Raw genomic sequence first — 15,180 nt, 5'->3', positions numbered from 1 at the left:
GATGAGAGACCAAAACTTCTTCCGGCTGTTGTCCCCCTGCTACTGGCACTCACAGATACACTACCTCTTAAGATGGAGGCTCCGTTCAGCTCCATTCAATCCTAAAGCCAAATAGTAATTGATAAGACTTCACATTCACAAACTGGGGTGTAAGATCCTATTCTGCTTCTCCTTATGCCCCCGTCCTCACCACACATAGACAAGATGACAAACCAAGAGCAACTAAGACCATCTGATTTAAAGCGAACTGTTACATTGATAATTGGTTGGTCTGCAATAAAACAGCAGGATGTGTTGTACTTATGTCTTCACAACAGTCCCCTCTCAGCAAACTGCAGCCTCTCAGTGATGCGGCCAAGGACCATTGTGGCTGTGGGTTGCTGTAGGGGTTAAATTCGCAGTGCAACCTGCCTCGAAATGCTCTCTTTAAGCTAGCGCTGTCAACCTCCAGGTGGGGCCTGGAGATCTCCCGGAATTATAACCGATCTCCAGGCCACAGAGATCAGTTCCCCTGGAGAAAATAGGTGGATTCTATGGCATTATACCCTATTAAGATCCTTTGCTTCCGCAAACTCTGTTCTCCCCAAGCTCCACCCCAAAATCTCGAAGAATTTCCCAACCTAGACCTGTTAACTTCATTAAACCCCATGAAAATGACCCGCCGGGCCGGCCTACCAAAGACGTCTCTTCAGAGGCCCCTCAGGGGGGGGGGGAGAGAGCTACCATTTCTTTAACTTCCCACGGTCGCCTCTGGCTACCACCGTTCCGGCAAGAACGATCAGAAACCGTTACGCGGGTCTCCTTCCCGCATGCCCCCCCCCCTCAGCCCCCCAACTTACCCGCTTCGCCTCACAAGCAGCGGAAAAGCAAGTTGCTCGGCAGCGATACGCATGCGCCCACCCCGCGGCCTGAATCAGGGAGTAAACTAGCATGTGCGGCGCATGCGCGTTCTGTCAAAGCGTCTCTCCTCTCCTGAGGCGGGTAGGAAAGGAAATGTGGGCGGTTCTAGGTATGTGGAGGGATAACAGGAGCTCGTGCGGGGAGGGGGCTGTGCCTGCCTAGCCAAGGGGTGCAATGGGGGGGGGGGAGGGTTGTTGGCTGCATGGAACTCAGTGGGGTTTGCTGGTAGATGAACACGCGGAGATGAAATGTCGAAAGTGGAGGAAATGAAGAGATAGGGTTGCCATGCTCCAGCTAGGGCCTGGAGATCTCTCGGAATTACAACGGATCCCCGAACTACAGAGATCAGTTTCTGGAGAAAACAGTAGCTTTGGAGGGCAGACTCTGTGGCATCACATCCCCAATGAACTCCCTCCCCAAACTGCGCCTTCCCCTGGTTTCCAGGAATTGCCAAAGCTGGCAACCCTAGTAGCAACATTTATTCTCGTAGAGAGGCAAGGGGAAGGGATTTGGAGAAGGAGCTAAATGAGGGAATGGTGAGGGGGGTCTGTGACTGCAATGCTCGCTCCTTTGAATAAAGTGGGGCTTACTTCTGAGTAAGTGTGCATAGGATTGTAGTGCAAAAACAAGAGAATTGATGTTATGTAGTGGTTAGAGCAGTGGACTGGGGAGCTCTAGGTTCACATCCCGGCTCTGCCATGAAGCTTTGCTTGTTGAGCTTGGGCCAGACTTTTCCTCAGCGTAATCTATTTCACAGGCTGGTTGTGAAGAGAAAATGGAGAATAAAGTAGAAAGCCTGCTCTTGGTGAAAGAGCAGGCTTAAAATGCAATAGACAGGAAAAGAAAGATAGAAAGAACATTATCAAAGGTAACAGACACGGAGATCTGTTGCTGTAGTCAGGACGGGATGGAGAGCTCAGACTCGCGAAGGCAATTTTGTTTTAGGCGGGGAGCCGTGTTGATCTGAAGTACAGCAGCAGGATTTGGATCCAGTGGTACTTTAGAGATCAACAAGATTTCCAGGGTGTAAATTTTCGAGACTCCAACTGCTTCCTTCAGATAAGGCAATTTTAGAAATAGCGTTGATGATGCATACTCGTCAGTTTCCCCTGATCCTGAGAGAAAGCACTTTCAGTTCCGTCGTATCGTCTTCTGCCTGTTCCTGGGCCTTCTTACGTATTGGGTGTATGCGTGTGCCCCGTGTGTGTGCTGTGCCGCGAGTTTTACTGGGGCTCCTGAGTCCGACTCCTGACACCTCCTGTCATGTTGTGCTCCGCTTCGGCTCCCAGCCAGGTTTCCCTGAAGGTCCTTGCCCACCATCAATACTTTTCCTGCCTGTAGTGCCGTGCATGACATAAGAGGTATGCATGGAACTGGGCAGACGAGGGGCAAGGAGGGCATCTTGGAACAGCAACACCGGGTCTGACCCCGAGCTGGAACTGGAGCGCTGCGCTCCTCACGTCGCCAGGGCAATGGAGCGGGACACTTAAGGGTTAAGACCATCGAGAGTGAAAGGAAGCACAAGCGAAAAGCAGCCGCCGGTGCGGAAGAGTTCGGCCACCACCCTGAGTAGCAGGGAGAGGAGACTAGAGAATCCGGGGCTCGGCTCACTGCCCAGTCCAGGCGTGCCAGCATCTGGCTGCCTCCTGTTGCTGGCTATGTTTAAGGCCACCCTTGTGATCCACCCAGGAGCTGCGTCCTGGCAGGAGGGAGGGAGGTGAGGTAAGACCTGCCTGGGCCAGTTTTTGGGTCCCCCTTGGCAGGCTTGATCAGTAATGATGAATGGCTCCGCTGCTGTCACAGAAAGCGGGAAGGAGGGAGGCGAAGAGTAATTTGTTGATCGTGCTGGTTCCTCCTGCTCTGCTCTTGTGCCTGGAGTGATTGGGATCAGGTGTTCGAGCCCTCCATAGTGGGAGTGGGTTGATTGAAATCAGCAACAGAACTGATTTCATGTAGCAGGATTTGAATCCAGTGGCACCTTAAAGACCAACAAGCTTTTCAAAGTAGAAGCTTTCAAGAATCAAAGTGCCATTTTGGGGAGCTTTGATTCCACAGGGCTACCCACCTAAAACTGATTATATATTGACAGGTTCAGGTGGGTTGCTGTGTTGGTCTGCAGTAGAAGACCAAGACTGGACACTTTAAAGACCAACCAAGAGTTTCCAGGGTAGAAGCTTTCAAGAATCAAGCTTGCTTTGCAAGATACGAGTAGGATGTCATATATTCTGCTTTGAGTTTCCAGTTCCTGAGTCACCCTGTACTTGTGATTTTTTAAATAAAAGAAAAAAATGTCACCAGAGGTGGCTTTTTGTAGTATAGTGTGGGAGTACTGGGAGGAAGCTGCACCTGACAAGATTTTCCTTCCTGTGTATCTCTTAAAGTTACAGGCACTGTGAGCACAACCTTGTGCCTCATTGGCTGCCTGGCTGCTTTCCAGTTGCCTCTTTGCTTCCTTTCTGCTAAGCAAACCACTCTAGAAATGAGGCCCTGGACCCACTTTTTCTTTGGCTTGCCTTCCACCATCCATTGTTTCCTCAGATTTCTAGTGGCCTCAGTCCTGTTTGAGTGTCTATGCACAAGACATCTTACACGGGGATGTGCAAGTGAAAGATATCGTTCCCCCATTCTGGATACACATGCACTGCTAGGGAGACAGAGTACACTTACATATAAGACTAGACAGAAAGTTAGTCCCTTGAGTGTCCTCGTGTAAGATGTCTTGTGTAGAGAGACTCTTTCACTCTAGCTTTTGTTGATAGCCTGTTTCTCTGCCAGTCCCACACACCTTTCCTTATCTTAGGCCCTGTGTGAATTTTATATACTGCCTTCTGTTCCTTTGGTACTTTGTAATTGTTATTGCCTGTATCCAGTGACTTTTTCTCATACAGCCGTCATACTACTGCTCTATCATTAGAACCCGTTGGAGGTTTTCATTCAGAAAATCCTGTTGCACATTGTGTTTGTTAATTGTTCTGGGTCAGAGAACCTTACTTCGCTATGGCTGATTCACTGGGGTACCAACACTGAGCATTTTCTCACAACTTAGAATCTTGACATGTAGTAAAAATACATTTCAAGACACTTTGATTACTCAGAAGTTTGACATGCATGTTGTGAATAAGACTACAATTTTGAGAAAAGTCTGCAAATGGAACATTTCCCCTAAGCTTGAAAGTTTACAAGTATGTACTTTATCTTATAGGGACTTCCAGAATGTAGGACAAAAAAGAGAACTTGTATATAGGGCAGTGTTTTGGATTGTGGGAGTTAAATCTGCTTGGTCTGAGACTGGGGAAATTTCTATTTGCTTGCAGTATGTATCCGTACTTGGAGAGTACAAACTGTCTAGTACACAGTTTCAGACTCACTTTTCTGTTATGCAAAATAACTCCTTTCTTAGAATTAATGCGTCCAGATGAGTAGGAAAATGGCTATTAAAGCTGTCTTATATCTGAAAAAAGGCAATTTGGAATGTTGCACACTCCTTGGTTGGGAATAAAAAAAGCTGTTTAGACTTTTATTTGGAGGCGGGGGGAGATTGCATGCCAGGAGAATGAAAAGAACATTTTAAATCGGCTGGTTTCTGAAGCTGTGTGGAAGAGGACATTTTCAAGGCCTCAGACAGCTTGCTGTTGTCCTAGGTCTGCAGTTTGAGCTCTATTTTATTTTGCTACCGTGCAGCAAATCTATTTGCCTGTGTAACGCAGCCTGTAGCTGGAGGTTTCTAATGGTTTTCTCCTAAACAGCATCCCTTCATGCTGCTAACATCCATGCATGCTAGACTTCTCAGGCTCTCTAGACTGTGATCTTACTTTCCAGAGTTAATTTAACAGTACAATCCTATGCAAATTAGGTGCATATTCTATTTCACGTGATGAACTGCTGCATGTATTTTCACCTAATGAAAAGACTTTTTATTGCTCTATTACATCCAGTGTAATAACAATATGTCCTCTTTGCTTGACTCACTGTGAATTCCTAGGCAGAGTTGCATGTTTCGAAGTCCATTGAAATAAATGGGTTTAGAAGAGTATATAACTATGTTTAGGATTGCAGTTAAAGCTGCAAGCCTTAAATTGCTTATTCTGGATGCTTCCCATTTACTGATTTGAAATCTGCAGCCTTAAAAAATATTTATTTCTTCATCTCTCCGTTTCTTTTTCAGGGGCATACAGTTTAAAGGAGCACCTCCTCAAAGCCCGTAATGTTTCCCTTAAAGGATGCCGAACTAGGCGCTTTTACTTTCTTTGCTTCCGCTCTTCCAAATGATGTTTGTGGGAGCAATGGTTTGCCTTTGACACCAAACTCCATAAAAATCCTGGGGCGCTTTCAAATTCTCAAGACAATTACACATCCCAGACTCTGCCAGTATGTGGATATTTCTCGTGGAAAACATGGTGAGTCCATTTCCTGGCTGGGTGCTCGTGTCTCTGTGTTACAGCAATTATTTTGTGCGTGTGTTTCAAAGCAGTAGGCTTCAAAGAAGCCTGGAACATTTTTGTTTGGAGATAGCACTTTGCTTTTCTCCTGACAGACTCCGTAGCAACATTTCTCAGTCTTGTCTATATTGTTACACATAACAGAGGCAGATGTCGAGGCTGCTGGACTGCAGGCCTTTGTCATCCTGTAATTCCAATTACCCTGATAATTTTTGGTATTTCCTTTTCTTTTTCACACTCTCTTGCCCTCATTCTTTACTCCATCCCCATTCCATTTCCCTCTTCTTCCTTAAAAAATAAAATAAAAATAAAAACTACAGTTTTCTTTTAGTCCGTTTGTTCCTGTAATTCATCAATCTGTCTTCCTTTTTCTTTCATTCTGTAAGTCTCTCTTTTGATGTTTGAAGTTTAAAAGAAATGTGCTTCACAGAAGGCCAGTTTAACCATTCTCTCTTGAACTTATCAGTGAGGTATAAATCTTTCAAGGCACGGTGAAGCTGAAGTATAAACTGTAATTCACACCTCATAGTAGCTTTCTTGTAGGCCACTGAATGCTGCCAATGGCAGAACGCCTTATGTTTTGCATGCATCTGTTTAACATCATGAATGTCTTGAATTTTTACAGCAACTATTTATTTGCTGGTTATACACTTTCTTTAGGAAAGCAGGCTGATCCTTCCCCAGGTTTTTTAACACTGAGAGGATTTTCTGTGTTACTTTCATTGCTGCTGCAGATGCAGAGGCGTGCATGATGCCCACTGAGCTTTCATGCATGGAAGTTCTCTGCACACTTCTGTCTTTTTTCTGACCTTTCCCTTCCATACATGCTCAACAGCATCTCTGCATTGGCTTAGGTGCATGGTCGTCATAGCTGCCATGGCAACTCATCCCCTTTATTGTTATTCTTTTCTACTCACTCACTCACTCACACACACACACATGCGCACACGCACATGCACACACGCACAAACAGTGGTGCTATTAAAATTTGAAAATGTGCTAAAACACATTGCCATTTAGCTATTTCACATTTTAATTGAGCTGTTACAGAGTTTTCTGGGGGTGAAGCAGGAAAGAAATGCTGGGAAAACGGCTCCAGCAAAGTGCTTGATGATGGGAATATGGTGCTGCTATGGGTGGGACCTTTGCAGGTCATAAAAAAGGCACATCATGCTAATGTGCTTGGACTGCATTATTTTCAAAAAGATTACAATGAAGCCTGTTTGAGAAATTGCATACTGAGGATAGGAAATACCTGGAAACTCCAAAAAAAAAACCAGTGCTGCAGTTTGGGGAAGCCAAGGGGAAAGAAAACCCTCTGTATGGAAATAACCTGTAAAAAGTTCAAAGGAACAAATAAAATGATTCCCTATTGTTTACCAAATGGCATCAACATTAACTGCCAATATTCTTGTTGCCTGACTGAAGGGAAGGGGAATAAATTTTTAGAAGAATGACTAGTTGAATAGAGTTCTTGCTTTCCCTGTCTGTTGCAGCTGTGTAGCTTGTCTCTGTTTTTTTTAAAAAAATCATCTTTATGGAATGTTAATGTGTTTCATGCTAATGGAAAGTATAGCAGCTTTGTGATATTCCAAGTGATGGGCATGTCTAGAAGTTAGAACATTTCTGAGAATGTGTGCTAATACTTTTTAATGTTAACTGAGTTGTAAAGATTAGCTGCTGTGGCTGAGGCAAGGAAATGATAAGAGTCTTGCTTTGGACTTAAGTCTTCCTTCTCCTTTGAACCATCTTTGGGATGAAGTAAAAGTCTAGATAAGGCTGGGCAGTCAAGTCAGTCAGTCAGCCAACCAGCCAGTTTTATGATCCATATACAGTAATATATAACAAGTACATTAATTCCAAATCTAAACAAGTCTAAGGATTCTAGGCAGTCTAGATAGGACCAGAACTTTTACTTCAACCTGACAAGGTATTCAGAATTGGAGACAACAGATAAACTTGTTCTTTCTCCCCCACCCTCCGGAGTTATTTTCTTACGAGGTGGTAAAGTGTTGTGAAGGACTTCATTGTGTAGCTGCCTGAATGTTACAGTCAACTTTTAACCATTTACATGTAAATATTTGTGTCAAAGAATATGCAGAAGTTAGGTTGAGAGAAGACAGGAGAAACCATGCTCGTCCAGAACGTTGCTTTGGACTCAATTGGGAGGAGGAAAGGCATGTCATAAATGTTTTTAAATAAATAAAAATGCCATGTGTTGCTCATTCACTGCCATAGTTAGCTAGTTAAGTAGTCTTATTTATTTGTCACATGGCTTATCTCTTGAGAATCCTGTGTATCTCGGAATCATAAGGCCTTTTCCTCTCTGTGTATTCTGATCTAAAAGCCAATCCCTAATACCCTGTTTACTTGAAAGAGAGATGACCGCCCGTAAAAACGTTATACACAAAAAGATTTTATTTTTGGATGTAATTTGAATAAGAATTTAAGACAATCCCTCCTCTTGAGTAAATACTGTTTGTCAGATTTCATTGTGGCTAAACAGCAGTGCTCAGGCTCAACGATAGAGCATCTGCTTTGTACACAGAAGGTCTTAGGTTAAGTTCTGAGCATCCCCAGGTTGTACATGATATGAAAGTGAGACCCAGAGGTACAATACCAAGTATGATCAGCTCGATTAGAGCTAGGAGATATTAATCAAGCCAACACCTTTGCATTGTACTTCTGCATCCTAACTCCAGCTGGCCCTTCTTTGCAACACTTCTGCCTCCGTCTGACCTGCATGTAAGGGCTGATGGACCTTCATTCTATTTGAACCTGACAAAGTGAGATTTAACTCATAAAAACTTATTCCCTGGAAAAATGTGTTGGTCTTTCAAGTGTTGCTGACTTGAATTTTGTTCTGATGCTGTCTAAAATCACATACTGTTGAGAAGTTGCCCTCCAGGAAATATGAACAATGCAGTTCTTGCAGTGAAGGTAAAAAAAAAATCTGCTTCGTTCAACTGCTGATGAGTGGCTTGGGCTTCCTGTAGGGGTATAGTATGTTTCTCCATGAACACGGAGAGGTTTCAAGACATAGAAACCCTTCCTCAATACACACCCCATCTATCCTAATGACTTAAACATATAGTTGCATTATATTTTCCAAGTATCCAGGTTTTTTACTTGTTCTCTTTGTGGTATTATTCTTTAGGTACTGATGTTAGATATCAGATGTGGTCTGGTTTTTTTTTTTTTTTTAAAGCTTTTACATGTAAAGTTAGTACAGGAGTCAGCCTTTGTTTTCTATATTCCATTCAAAATTCATTCAAGATAATTACACTTTCTTGGAAATTCCGCATGTGCCGTTGAGGGGGAAAATGACCATTACACCTGGGATCGGTTTGGTTATTTTAAAGCGAAGTTTATTTTTGAAAAAACTTGGTAAATTTTGTTGAACTAGCCTTAGTTGTGTAGCTAAACACAATGTCTGGCAAAGTACAGCATAGCAGATGTGCTTCACATTGTAAATCTGATTTTTCTGAAAGAGCTAGGGCTGCATGAAAAATGGCAACACTTACCCTTGCAACAATACAAGGATAATGTATTATGATGTAACAGAGAAAAGTTAAGCTGAAAACACAGTCTCCTGGCTAGCAAAGCATTTTACAACAAAAATAGCATAAGAAGTTGTAATACTCTAGAGTCCCTTACTGATTCATTTTTTAAAAATTAGTTACTTCCTTTCCAAAAAGCTCAATAAAAAATCAATAAACTATAAAATCAAATGTTGAGGTCCTTATAATCTTGTCAACACAGCCTTTCCTCCAACAGGTTCTGTTGATGTACCCTGACCATTATTTAGCCTTGTGATCAGTAACCAAAAGCCACAATGCCATCAGATCCTGTGAGGGGTTCCAGCTTGTTTCTTAGTGGCCAATCCTGAAGCAAGACATGTGAAAAGAGCACTATTTGTAGTAATAGACTTGCCGGTAATCCATTTTGGAGACTGGGGTTAGATATGGTGCCTGGTGTGCTTTGTTCTAAACTGTTCTCAAGGTATCCCCCAAAAAACCAATTGCTGACCGGGGTCTTGGTCTGTTAGTTGATTTAGATTCTCCCTGGTTCCCTTCTTTATAGCTGCAGCTACGTATTCATGATAGCAACATACCTGGTTCAGTGATTCTTAAGGTTTTGGAGGACATTCAGAGCTTGGAGGGTAAATAGAGGCACTGGGGTTTTAGGCAGCCCCATCTGCCCATCTGCAGTAGCTTCTGCCATTCAGCAGAGAAGAGTTGTTTTATCCTAAGAGGGAGGTTGGAATAATCTAAAATCCTTCATTATGCAAGCTCAAGCCCTTAAAGTGGAACACTGCAAGTAGAAATCAAACAGAAATGCAAGCCCCACCACCACCAACAAAATACTCCTTTCATTACCTATATAAACAATGTCTTAAGCCAGTTTGGTGTAGTGGTTAAGAGCGCGGGACTCTAATCTGGAGAGTCGGGTTTGATTCCCCACTCCTCCACTTGAAGCCAGCTGGGTGACCTTGGGCTAGTCACAGCTCTCTGGAGCTCTCTCAGCCCCACCCACCTCACAGGGTGATTATTGTTGTGGGGATAATAATGACATACTTTGTAAACCGCTCTGAGTGGGCATTAAGTTGTCCTGAAGGGCGGTATATAAATCGAATGTTATTATTATTATTTTTAAATTATGTTTTTATTCCTTAATTTTTAGGTCTAGTTTGTGGGGCCTTTGACTTTGTTGCTGATTACATAGTAGGTGGCAGTGGATTAATAGTTAAAAACTGCAGCCATTGTTCATGTTTAAAGTGATAGAAATTTTTGTGTAATTTTTTGTGTGGTGAAATTAATAATTTTAAGATACCTCATATCAACTGCTTTCTAACTTTGTACCTTCAGGCAACCCTCTCTGCCAAGAAATCCCTTCACTGTCCGCCCATCTTTCCCTCACAGAATGCTTTAAAATTCTGTCATTTTAATATAGGAATAATGTTCCTAGTTATGTGACCATCTCCATATTGGTAGCTGACCCAGTAGAATGAACTCAGTAATTGCATTTCCTGTGATTTCATTCACGAAGTTGTGAGAATGAATCTAGCAGGTGATGAATTTGCATAAGAGATGGGAAGGGCAGGATTTGGTGTGGTGCTTATGTTTCATTTCAGATGTAAACTACTGTTCCCCTAAGTGTAATCTGGTCAAAAGTAACATTGTATAATTTTTTTAAAGTATTTTTTCAACCTGTATTTAAAATGTATAAACTACCAGGATTTCCTCCATCAGGCGAAAAAGTACGATGTTTTAAAAACTATTAGAACTTAACAATTCAAATTTCACACATAATGACATACTGTGGTTTGTTTTTACAAGCCTGGTTTATTCCTACAAATTTGGTTTATTCCTGGGCACATGTGCTCACTTGGCCAGTTAATTAATCCCTTGTGTCCAAAGTAAAAACTATTTTTTCCCCTTGGCTCTCTAAACTGTGATTTAGAAATATAGTTTAGAGAGCAGAGTACAGGTCATATTTGTGATATATGGAACAACAATCTTTGGTTTGTTGAGAAAACAGAAGCATTTAGGTTTTTTGCTATGTGGGAGGGAGACAGCAAAAGCAATCAAGCCTGGTGATTCCTTAGGCTTGCTTCCATAATTACAAACAAAATTGGATTGTTGCATGTGAACTTATTCCCTTCAAAATAATGTGCAATTGTTCCCTCCCAACCCGCACCCCCCATTTAATCAAGTGGATAAATAAAAGGAATTGAGAAAATGACCAGACAGGAGATTAAGGTGTGTATTCATAGAAACCTAAAATTATGGTATATTGTGCTATTACTGTACTCTGTACAAAACCCATACATGTTTCCCTCTTCATGTTAATGTTTTACGTTCTTTTCCTTGTCCAAGTATAACTTATTTTTGCTAAACATCATACTAAATCATTTCTAATTCTTAAATAAAATACGTTTTGAAACTGTTGAGCAATTTAAATTTTACACTCACTATTTTTCAAATTGTGTTCCAAAGTAAGCGTTTCAAGACAGATGTGAAATAACGTGAAAAAAATTATATATCCTTTGTGCTGAGACTATTCAGATTTATCTGTATGTGTATCTATGTGTTCAGTTATCTTCTGTGAACTATGTGCCCAGCGGGAGTTACGTTCCACTAAAACAAGTAGACGTTCTCTTTCTATTATCAGATGAAGATGTTGTGATAATATGGTTTTAATTTTGACTGGACGTATGAGAGAAAACGTTTGGTGCCTGTGTGTATTACGATACTAAATCTGTCTTTGTATGTGTGTATATTTTTAATCAGAGAGGCTGGTGGTTGTTGCTGAACACTGTGAACGGAGTCTGGAAGATTTGCTTCGAGACAGGAAACCAGTGAGGTACAGTATCAAAAAAAAATTGCAAGGAAGCATGCTAACTGAAAGGTTTATCTACTTTAAATGACAAAACGCAGATACACTTTTTCTTTTAAAAAGTTAACTACCCTTACAGGTCCAGGCAGTTTCAACTCTGACATGTTGCAGTGCTTCACTCTTCTGGCAGCCAGATAAACACATGCTTCGGCTGAAGTGTATATTTACTTCTGCACAAAAGTTTAAGATTTATGGTGAAAGTACTGAAACTTGCCAAACTTTTCTCCCAATATATTTTGTTTGTGTAAGTTACATTTCAAAGAAAGTTCTTAAAAAATCTGAAGCTCTCTTAGAATCAAAACAGAGTCCACTGCTTGCATGTGTCAGTTGTCGAGTATTTAAGGTTGCCAACAATGGTGGCGAGTTCAGGTTTTGCCTACAATTCCAACATTTTTGGTGTGTGGTAGAAATGCTAATGCAGCACAGAGGTTGCGAAATCCCTGCCAATTCACAAAGAGGGGCTTTCTGTCCAGGTAAAGGGATCTGGAAGCCCTGATTGTAACAGAACATTACTGTATGTAGTTGCGGCTTACAAATTGAGCACAGCACCTTTGCCTAATTCTGCCTTTAGAATGTGACTTACATAACATTGTTGTGAACTAGCTTTCTGCATGGGCTACACAGAAGGCAGACCAAGACCCTTGCATGGGAGTAGAGAGATTTCCCTTGAGTCAGTGCTGGGACTCTTGAGCCTAGTTTTATTTGCTATTGCTATAAAGTAAAGCAGAGGATTGGGATGTTACAGCTTTTTTTAAAAAAACAAATCTTTATAAACGTCGTGAAGTACTTGACTGTTTTTGTGAATGATACAGATAGTATAATCCATTCCTAACCATTGTTTCTTGTATAAATTAAAATCTGCATTCCAGTTCTTCAGCCTTTCACTCTCTTAGTGTCAATAAACTTACTATTCTACAGAGTTCAGAACCTGTCTATCTAATATATTAAACTGTTTATTTTGTCCTAATGCAGGTAGAACATTTTCAATGTTTCTGTACACGTTTAAAAGAAGGTGTAAAAATCAAATAACTGTAAAGACCAGCTTACTAAATACCAGTCCTTACAGAATACTTAAGTAGAATCTGCTAAGATTTACTCATTGGTTGATCCTTGGATTTCTTAACTGATCTTCATGATTATGATAGACCCAGAGAAGAGGCAGGCTGGTAAAACACTGAATGAGCAGGTTCAGAGTCAGTGCTTTTTTCTTGATGTCCTTGTCTGGAAAACCCCTTGGTTGCATCTCAGCCCCAGTCAGAAATCATTCTTCTTTACCATAGGTTGATGTTCCTGGCTTATGTATGCATGTATTTATTTATTTAATACACTTTAATGCTGCCTTTCCCCCCACTTACGGTCTCCAAGGGCGGTGAACTACCAAAACTTTAAAACAAGCTTTGGGCAGGAGGTTGAACTAGATGGTCTGTAATGCCCCTTCAGCTCTATGATTCTATGATATGTATCTGGTATATATAAATAAAACAATTAAAAACAAGAATTAAAAAAACAGGGTCAGTGCTGCCAAATGCCAAACAAAACAGAAGCCCTCACTCTATGGTAAAATACAGTGATAGAGGGGACAGGTGAATGTTCCCAGGGAAGGAATTCCATACTTTTGCAGCTGCAACTGAGAAGGTCCTTTCTTGGGTCGCCCTCAGGTCAGTACCTGAAGTAGGACCCCTGAAGATTACCGTCATGTTTGGGTAGGCTCATATATACAGATAGGCAAGTCTTAAGGTTTACTGGACTCATTATATTCTAACCACAGCCTTATCCCACCTAGTCATTATTCGTCAGTCCTTCTCCAGCATCTTTAGCAGTTCTGTAGCCTTGAGAATTTTGAAAACTGTATCTTTGAGTAATCTAGTACAGTTGGTAAAATAATAGTAATTAGTTCTTTCAAATGTTCAGCTTGCTCCAGTTTGTCATTCTTACAACGGCTCAGTCCTATAGGTTAATGATATTAATATTGTAGAAAAGAGGCTGAGAATGAAAGGAGTTAGTGTCACCAAATCAGTGAATTAATTGTAGAACCACAGTTTGAATTAGGAACTTTTGTTTTCTCAGTCTCTTGCACTGACTGCAGTCCTGAGCACAGTCGCACCCCTCTAAACCCAGTTTTCAGAGAGATGCTACTAAGAACAAGCAAAATACTTTAAATGTACTGTACCTCTTGGCTCCACTTTAAGCAAAAAGAAGTTGTAACTGTTGTCCAAAGGCATAGTTCCCGAATCTCCAAAGTTCAAACTTGGTGGCTTGAGCTAGTATTACATTATTGTATTGGTCTTCTCCAAACCCTAGTTATACATTTTTGATACTTTTTTGTTATAGAGTTATTGATAAGGTTTCCTTCCTCGCACTTGCGTGTGAAAGGTTGAAGGCATCCTTCAGGGATGTTATGAAACATGCCTTGCCAAGGCAATTCATATGGAAACTATCAGGTCCAACAGATTTCTATCAATGAAGGTTGAGCTGTGCTTGAGAAATGGTATGTGCCATCAGCAGTTGGCCTGTGCACCATAGTCTCTCAGCTTCGTAGCAATTAAAAGAGAAGCTGTTTTCACTTCCAGTGAGACCAACTAAAATATTTCCCATTGCTTTTTCGTTAATTAAAATCAACTTTTTTTTATTTCATGCGTGAGACCTTTCAATAGCCAGAAATATTTTGAGCAGTTCCCAGTTATGCTATTCAATCCATCTTTGTCAATTAGCTTTGTAGAGAACTAATGTATATATTATTTCTCTTACATTAGTTCCTGATAGCAGCTCTGGTCTTATACCCAAAGTTGACATGTGTGTTATTGTAATTAACTGCACAAACTGTTATGGAATGGGAGAATCTGCCCTTGTGGTTTATATATTAATTCTTCTTACGCTTGCCAGGAAATAAGTCCTTTGCACCTGTGTACCACAAGCTGATGTCAACTGTCAGCAGGAAATCTTCTATTAGGCTGTTGCTGAAATTGAAGGGATACCATGGTGGACAGTCCATCTTTCCATGCATACTGCGCAACAGCAGGCTGTCCAGCTGTCTGATAGTTATTTGCACTTAATCTTATGAAGTCATGCGTCATTATGATACACATTACATATGAGGTAACGTTTACATAGGTGTTTTTGTTTTAAGTCCACAAGAACATCCTTGGGTTTTATTCCGAGTTGATGGTTCACCTTGTCACTAGGGTCCTATTAGAAGAGCTTATCAGAATTTTAGACTACAGAGGTGGATATCTTGAAGTGGTTACAGCCGTAAGCAAGTCTGGCTAAATAGTTCTGACTAAATTGTTCTGCTTTATCATAACTCATCAGGAAGTTAAATGTTCCACTGAAACATTCCAGCACGCTCTTCTGTTGTGATTTTAGTGTATTCCCAGATTAATCCATTATAGATAATGGAAAACCTTTGTTAAACACAATGACATTTAAAGCCTCTTGAGAACCT

The 15,180-nt window shown here is 41.2% G+C and overlaps 2 protein-coding genes across 6 annotated transcripts in view; one reads left to right on the top strand and one right to left on the bottom strand.

Moving 5' to 3' along the window:
• AIMP1 (aminoacyl tRNA synthetase complex interacting multifunctional protein 1) overlaps positions 1 to 926 on the bottom strand; it is a 29,800-nt gene extending 28,874 nt beyond the window's left edge. For 2 of the 4 annotated variants that reach the window (XM_054990720.1, XM_054990721.1), the window contains exon 1: positions 840 to 926. Coding sequence is in view for 2 of the 4 variants with exons in the window: in XM_054990718.1 (XP_054846693.1) it covers positions 840 to 892 (53 nt within the window). In the remaining 2 variants the exon portion in view is untranslated. The remainder of the gene's footprint in view (positions 1 to 839) is intronic. The other 2 variants (XM_054990718.1, XM_054990719.1) reach the window with 1 other exon arrangement.
• A 38-nt stretch (positions 927 to 964) lies between these two features.
• The window catches only part of TBCK (TBC1 domain containing kinase), a 137,062-nt gene continuing 122,846 nt past the window's right edge, over positions 965 to 15,180 (top strand). Inside the window, exons 1-3 of one of the 2 annotated variants that reach the window (XM_054990337.1) lie at positions 965 to 1,009; positions 5,066 to 5,297; positions 11,633 to 11,705. In XM_054990337.1, coding sequence (XP_054846312.1) covers positions 5,105 to 5,297; positions 11,633 to 11,705 — 266 coding nt within the window. In that variant the 5' untranslated portion in view covers positions 965 to 1,009; positions 5,066 to 5,104. Of the gene's footprint in view, positions 1,010 to 2,460; positions 2,618 to 5,065; positions 5,298 to 11,632; positions 11,706 to 15,180 lie in introns of those variants that run through there. The other variant, XM_054990336.1, reaches the window with a different exon arrangement.

The sequence above is a fragment of the Eublepharis macularius genome, chromosome 10, assembly GCF_028583425.1.
Source record: "Eublepharis macularius isolate TG4126 chromosome 10, MPM_Emac_v1.0, whole genome shotgun sequence".
Lineage (NCBI taxonomy): Eukaryota > Metazoa > Chordata > Lepidosauria > Squamata > Eublepharidae > Eublepharis > Eublepharis macularius.
Note: the sequence above shows the minus strand (reverse complement) of the source record. Positions and strands in the feature narration are given on the sequence as shown.